This window comes from Podarcis melisellensis (assembly GCF_964234715.1).
Source record: "Podarcis melisellensis genome assembly, chromosome: 17".
In the NCBI taxonomy this organism is placed as follows: domain Eukaryota; kingdom Metazoa; phylum Chordata; class Lepidosauria; order Squamata; family Lacertidae; genus Podarcis; species Podarcis melisellensis.
In genome coordinates, this window is record NC_138534.1 from 36,739,738 (window position 1) to 36,747,653 (window position 7,916).

The 7,916-nt window shown below is 43.6% G+C and overlaps 1 protein-coding gene across 2 annotated transcripts in view; it reads left to right on the forward strand.

Moving 5' to 3' along the window:
* The window catches only part of CPLX1 (complexin 1), a 142,730-nt gene extending 135,065 nt beyond the window's left edge, over positions 1-7,665 (forward strand). For both annotated transcript variants that reach the window (XM_081894959.1, XM_081894960.1), the window contains exon 4: positions 893-7,665. In XM_081894959.1, the coding sequence (XP_081751085.1) occupies positions 893-1,090 (198 nt within the window). In that variant the 3' untranslated portion in view covers positions 1,091-7,665. The remainder of the gene's footprint in view (positions 1-892) is intronic.
* The last annotated feature ends 251 nt before the right edge of the window (positions 7,666-7,916 follow it).

Genomic DNA, 7,916 nt, shown 5'->3' on the forward strand with positions numbered 1-7,916 from the left:
AACTAGTGTCCTCCAGATGTTTTGGAACACATCAGCTCCACCCAGCACAGGGCTTGTAGGAGTCATAGTTCATCACATCTGGAGGGGACCAGGTTGGTGAAGCTTAAATTTTAGAGTTTGAAGGTATCTTGGGCATATCTAACCCAATTCCCTATGCCATGCAGAACCCATGCTTTCGGATACACCTACAGCATCCCTGACAGGTGATGGACGAGTTGGTGTTAAGTATCTCCAGTGAAGAAAAAGCTCCCTGCCTCCCCAAGGCTGCCCGTTCTACATCAAACTGCTCTTCCTGTCGGAACAGCTCTCCTAAAATGTAGCTTATTTCTTGCCATAGTCCTTCCCTCTGAAGTGACAGAGGGCAAGTCTGCTCCACCTTCTTCATGATCAGCCCTTCAGACATTCATCTACCCAAGGCAACTGGAGAGTGTGTGATGAATAATTCTTCCCCAGAGCAGCCACAGAGAAGCATTCCATATGGTTGAAAATCCACTCAGTAAATTACCAGTTGGGTTGGGACTTTTCCCCCCCAGTCTTCTGTATTCAACTTTTGTGCAACCGAGCAGGGGATTAAGAGGGATTTGTTTCTTTATATAATGTTCCTTGATTTTTAGGGGTCATGCCTCTTTCGTCAGCTTTGTCATTCAAGCCTGGCCTGACATTTTAAAGAGGCTGTTTGATTTAAAGGCTCAGCAATATTGACCACCAACAGGCCATGGCAGAGATGAGATCTTTGCAAGAACAAATATTAACATTCGGTACGGCATCCTCTCCTGCTTTAATTCCTGGTGTTAGCTGTGAGAGTGACAAAATTGTGGTTTTTTTCCTTCTTTCCTTCCCTCCCTCCCTCTCTCTACTTCCCTACAATCCTCTCCCCTATTCCCTGATACAGTATGGAATAAAGAAGAAGGAAGAAAGGGAAGCAGAAGCGCAGGCTGCTCTGGAAGCCAATGCCGAAGGGAGTCTGACACGTCCAAAGAAGGCCATCCCCCCTGGCTGTGGCGACGAGGACGAAGAGGAAGAGGAGAGCATTCTAGACACCGTTATCAAATACCTGCCTGGTCCCCTCCAGGACATGTTCAAGAAGTAAATGGCTACAGACTGCCAGTCTGTCCGTGGACAGTAAAGGAAATGGATTTCCCATTGGCCAAATGGGGAATTTATACTTGCCACACATCACGCAACCTCTCCCCACCCACAGCTCCAGCCCCTTGCCATTTACTCAAGCCCCACCCCGACCCACACCCTCCTCCCTCTCCCATCCACCCCTTAATTTGTACATATTCACATCTAGTCGATGCCTCCAAGTGGATGTAAAGATGAATGAGCTGCAGTCTACACAACTTTTTATTATTATAAAGCCATAGTTCTGCGTATGTTAAACAGAGGCAGGTGTACATTAAGCAGAGGAAAGGGACTACAGCATGCTCGTTTTTGTCTCCCAGCAAGAGGGAGGGTTCACCCACAGTGAATGATAGGTGACACACACACACACACACACACACACACACACACACACACCTCATTTACTGAATTAGTAACTAACAGAGAATCAAGGCACCCATTAGGTTGCCCTTTTATAGGTCCAGGTTGAAAGTACTCACTGTTTTTGGATAGTATAAAAAAAGAACCACCTTCCTCTTTCGAGTGATGGGGGCGGGGCAATGCCTGTGAAATTCTTCCCCTGTCCAGTAACATTGCCCACCCTCCTTCTCTCTTCCAACTGACTTGGTTTGCCCTCAGCGACATCACCACATAGACAAAACCAATCCGCTGCATAATGTAGAAATATTGCCATGTTCCCTGTGAGATGCTTGATTGGCTGGGATCACTTCCATGATTAATCTAAGCAACATTCCTCTCTTAGATTTGCCCTCAGCGATGCCACCAAAATGCCAAGTGTGATTGGCTACATAGCAATAGGGCATTGTCCCAATGACCAGCCTGACTAACCCCAGAAGGCGATAGAGGCAGGTGGAAGTGGCAGATAAGCAGAGCAGCTAAGGGAACAACGGCCAGTGTCAAAAAGAATGAGGGCCATTAATATATTCACAACCGCTGCTTTGGAACAAATATTTCAGCCTCCACAAATCACTACTTTTGGCCCCAAAATGGAAATGGGAGGATATTCGGCAAAGCCCTGCCCTTGTAGGGTGTCTCCAGCCCAGCTGAAATGGAAACACATGTTTGTTTTCTGCTATTCCCATTATTCCTCATCACTGATAAGAGATAATGTCGAAACTGGACCATTCACTGCCCATAATTCCAGCCCAGATGTCAGTGGAAGAGCTGCATTCAACTGCACTTTATAAGAAAGCATCTACGTGCCTCAGAATCTTCTAGGCAAGGGTCTCGTAGCCTTGAAAACAGCCATAATAGGAAGCTAGCAAGGAAGTTTCTTGACAGCAGAATCCTATGTATGCCTGTCAGAAGTAAATCACAATATCAGAGAATTGTGGAGTTGGAAGTGACCTCGAGGGTCATCTAATCCAAGTCCCCTGCAATGCAGAAATCACAACTAAAGCATCCATAGCAGGTGGCCGTCCAACCTCTGCTTAAAAATCTCCAATGAAGGCACTTTTAGTATGGTGAAATTTACTCCTCCCAGGTAAGTGAATATAGAACTGCAGTTTTGGCTTGCAATGTGCTGCCTTCCCTTTCTAGCTTAACAAAAGTATGCCAGTACATTTCCTCTAATCTATAAAGTCTCCAGCTTGTTTGGAGACACTTGGATCGTCTGCACTATCCAGTCAACTCACGCTGAAGCCCTCAAGTTGTTTTTCATGGCCAGATGGGGAGGGCTAAAGGAACCATGCTTCCTTGGAGATACAGAGGGTCCCTTGGCTGAATTTCCAAGGTCTTTAAAAACGAAAGCGCACCTCTAATGCTTTATTTAACAGAGTGACTGGGAGCAGGAGAAGTGCACACTACAATATTCCACCCTGTTGTTCATTTCAAAGCAAACCTGCTCCAGGTTGGTGGGTACTGCTCATTTAAACTATTATTAAAATGTAGATATGAGGCTTCTCTGCTTTGTATTGGCTTGTGATCGGCATCCTTCTTCATACCCCCTTCAGAAATAAATGGGTATGAGCCTTTGTCCAATGACAATGGCCAATTTTTCACTTGTGAAACTGAAGTTTGAAAACACTGGTACCTATCCCAAATCAGAGAAGGGCCATAGTTCACTGGCATAGCAATACTGCGGAGGTAAGAAATCCCTGAGGGATGGGGGGTGGTTTCTGTTTGAGATCTGGGATAGCTCTTGCTTAGCCAAGAAGGCAATATGGAACTAGATGAGTCAAAAGTGTTAAGCAGGTGCAGGGAGATTCTCTCTTGGTGCCTCTGCTTTCTAGATACTGTTGGCTTTCTAGATACTTCACGAGATCAGCTTCTGCACTCCGGCATTTATTCTGTCCCAGGGCCAGAACTGAGGTTACATTGCTGGTGTGGTGGAACTCAGTGTTCATTGTTTCCTATGTGTAACATTCCCAGGTCTGATCCTGGAATTGGAGCTGAAACACATGGTCAGCAGGACCGTGTGAAAAGCCTGTTTGTCGCTAGTCTAGCTATACCACTACTGGTAGCCAAGGAAGTGGGAGACTGATAGGGGGCTTCAACCTGTGCATGGAGGCTTCCCCCCCCTCTCCTCCCTGTGTGTACTTTCCTTGCCCCCTAAATTGTCTGGGATGGTGTAAGGAGAACCCCCAGAATGACACACAGTGGGAAGAGGATCATTCAGTTTTGCAAGCTGATACGCTTCTGCAGATGGGATTTTGTGATTGAATTGAATTCCAACCTGAATGGTTGAATAGAAATCTTCTGGCATTATGTCCCATCAGAATAATGGGGCCTCACTGGCCCCACCCTCACTGTCACATTTCCAAAGGGCTGCTTCTACATGCATTGAGGCTGAAGGTCTGGAGCAGGGGTCTAGCTGTGCACAGATCGGTTCCCCCCATGATTTAGAATCACACAGGGAGTCCAGTGCTCAGGGGTAGAGGGGCGTGAGGATGGAGCAACAGGGGTTGAGCCAGCAAATGCCTTTAAATATTCAAATTCCCCACCTGTATTCCGAACTAACAACAGATATATAATGTGAGCCTGCAAATTGTGAAGCTCAGTCCTGTTATTGAAAGTTTCCCAGTCTGAATGGCCAAATCTGCATTGGCCCCAGAATAAAAGCTCAGCCATGGAAATCAGCCAAGCGCTAAGTCAGTTTCGCCAGACAGTGGCAAGACCAGCAGTCATATTGAATGTGTGTGTGTTTTAACAATAAGATTTATTAGCACCCAGCATCCTAAGGTGTGAGGTGGCAGGTGTGGGGTGTTGTTCATTGCTTTGCTGCGTTCTAGCTTGGCATATTGGCCATACCTATTGTACAAAGACAGATTAATTTCCAAAATGTTGGCTATCGTTATATATCCATAATGCCAGAAAAGAAATTTTAAGGATATGCTATGTCCAGGCAGAACAACTCCATTCTGAAGCCCCATCTAGATCAATGTTTAAAAAACTGACTTAGAGCACATTGCTTAATCCAGTTTAGAATTTTGTTATTTTTTGAAAACAACAATAACCTTACCTTCATATTTCCACAGATAATACTAGGTATGTTTTCCCTTGAATCCCAGCAGTTTGGGGGTAAGGTCACAATTTTTGCATTTATAAAACATATGCCCCATCTAAGGTTCAAAGACAGGTGGTTTATGACATACTGAAACCCTTACAAAACAAACTTATACTTTAATTATTTTAAATTATTTTTATTAAAAAAACATAACCTACAAGTATAGAGAATAAGAGAAGAGTCAACAGCAGATACAAATACATCTAACATTCCTGGTCTCCACAGGGCCACAAACACCCTCTGAAAGCGTTTGCTTCTCTGCCATCTTCTTAAAGCAATAAGGGAGCAGGTTGAACATGGCTTCTGGGCCAGGTGTTCCAAACTGAGAACACTGTTTCTGGTGGCCAGCATTTCCGGTCAAAAGGAAAGCCCCACCATATAACCTTATGAGAGGAAAGTGGGCTTGTCATGAATCCTGAGGTAAACTTTTCATTTTCAATGAACTGGTAGGGTAACGAGATTTAGGGTGTCTGCATTCCCTCACTGTGTTGTTTTACTCATCCCTCCATGCCAGCAAAAGGCTGCTGAGATGTCCTACCAATTTCTTTCCCAAATGCCAGGTCTCAAGTTGAGGCCGCAGGTTTCTGAAACCTCATCTATAGCATGAATATGAGCTTTCTGTTGGCATGTGCCAATGTCACTGGTCTGGTTTCCTCCAAAGAATCCTGGGAAATTAAGTCTGGTAAAGGTGAGGAACATTCCCTGACAGTGCTTCCTTCGCTTCCGCTAACCCTGCTCACAGAACTGAGATTCCCAGGGTTCTCTGGGGGAAAGTGACTCCTGTTATACCTATTAGAATCTGTAAATGTGGGGTGTGCTCTTATTCAAACTCTCATAGTGACTGAGCCTTTGGCTGTTTGGGCAAAGGAATCTTTATTCCTTCACCAACCATTTGTATTGTCTATCTACAACCACTTAGGCAACGTTTCCCCTATTAAGGACCAGTTCACACAAAATCTGCCCTTGCTGAATGGTGAGTTCACTCAGTATGCCTTCCAGCTGGTTCTGTCCATAGCAATGCTTTTGTCTGGCTGATCCAAGAAATACCAATCTCTTTTCAGTCCACAGTGTCCCACCTTGCAGAAGAGCAGTTGGGCAACTGATTTACCCTACGGCCAGCTTTGCAGCTTCCATTCTGCATGCTGGCCATATGCACCTGCTTGACTGTGGCCCAAAAAAAGAGATTAAGGCTGCAATACTAACCACATCTACTCAAAAGTAAACCCCATGCAATGGGGTTTGCTACTCCAGGTTTAGTGGAGTTCAAACTGCAGCTATAAACATGAAGAAACAGAAATAGTTCTATATGAGGTGTACCCCTGATTCTGGCCCATTGACAGAGACATATATTTAAATGTTTTATTTTTCTAGGAATAGAGGTAGACATGCTATTCTGCTAAAAGCAGAGCGAGTGAATTTCACTCCAACGATGTTTCTATAGATGGGCTTGAAGCCACTGGAATCGTATAGTAGTATTTTTTCCCTGGCTTGTTCCATTTCAGGCAGCAGGTAGCTTCTCAAAGTTATGAATGTTCTCTAACGTTAGGAGAAAGCCCTTGCACATCCAAACCTAGCACTCCAGGCAGAAAGGTTCTAGCCAGACAATCTTCTTGATGAGCTGCTTTTCAGCATGCAAGGATTTTATTTTTTTATTTTTTTGAGATGGGGTTGTATTCAGAAGTGAGATTCTCCCATCACCTGTTGAAATATGAACTGGTACATTCCAAGAAGAACTCTTGCCACCTGGTTTGGCTGACCAGATCGGCCCTGAATCAATGGCCAGGAGCAGTGCTCTACAACTTTAAGGTCCCTGGCCTCCAAAGTGCCTAAACTGCTGTCAACACAGTCACAATGGGCACTTCCCTTCCCTGAAATGAAATGTCGGCACAACCCCTCAGTTCTTTGCTTCTGGTATCTATGGAGTTGAGGACCACTAATAAAACACCAACACCTAGCACTCGGGAACTTGATGGGCACAAGCCAAACACCAAAGAGAAGTGTGATTCTTCGCTTGGGTTCTGAATATCTCTTTCTCCTTCCACAGCATTATTATTATTATTATTATTATTATTAAAAAGAATTAAATCACAATATGTTCAATCTCAGGTATATGGGTTTCTTTTTTTTCCTTAAGAAAAAAATAGTTTGTATTGATATGGAAAGCTCGGGCAGTTCCCCATTTCTGCATTTTGTTCACCTCCCTCTCCCAAAGCCTTTCTGTTTTATTTTTAAACAATCAATAAATTAAAGCAGCATTAATCAAAAGGCCTTCGCTTCCGGGGGAAGCCAGGTGATTACGAGTGAGTTTGGCATTGAGCTTCATGCATATATCTTTAGAGAAAGCCATATGAAATCAGACTGCAATATTCATTATGAATGCTATTCTGTGTTTTAAACGAACCAACGAACAAACTTTGCATTGTGTGCTAAATCCCTTCGGCATTTCTCTGTCTATGTTTCCGGTACAATATGTTAGCTTAGTTTCCATCTGCCCAGTCCTTCAACATACCAGTGATGTTCAGTACATCAATCGAACAGGCTCTTAGAACCAATTGTTGTTAGGAATTCCATTGTTGTGATCTGAATGTAATGTCCTATGTATCTCTCTGAACCCGTTTACCTGTATCCGTTTTATTCTGTGTTAACCGAGATTCTGGTTCTATGTGCTAAGTCAGCAACATCTTTCAGTAAATGTCTTTTTAAACAATGCTTGTTTTCACACTCGCGTAATACTAATAATAAAAAAGCGCAGAACACTAACTAGATGGGCATTTTCTAATAAGTGAAACGAAACAAACCAACAAAATGCTCTTTTTTCCCTCTTTGGAATGCATGCAGCACCTTCGGAAGCAGCCAGAAGGTGACTTCAAGTAGAGACTTTGTGAATGTAATTTCTGTTTGTAATCTGCCTGCTACCTTTTCCTGCATGATGTGGGTTCAATGGTACAATGTTCTTTTCAAATGGAATCACAGCCAATAAACAACAACAACAAACAAACAAACAAATGGTAATAATAAAAGTGATTTCATCCCTCCCCCCCTCCCCCATGCTTTCCTGTGGAATTCCTATTAGGAATTAAGAATATAGGATTTGCCACACATCCCATGATTCGAAATTTGGGTTTCCAACCAAGGATACACTTTGTAGAAAATTGCAGCCGATCCCAGCTCTCTGCTGTATGTATTTGTACAATGCCTGTGTATCCAAACAGCCATGGTATTATTTCTATTAATCAATTAATCACCTTCCACATGTATGTCTCAAGGTGATGTACGTAGTATAATA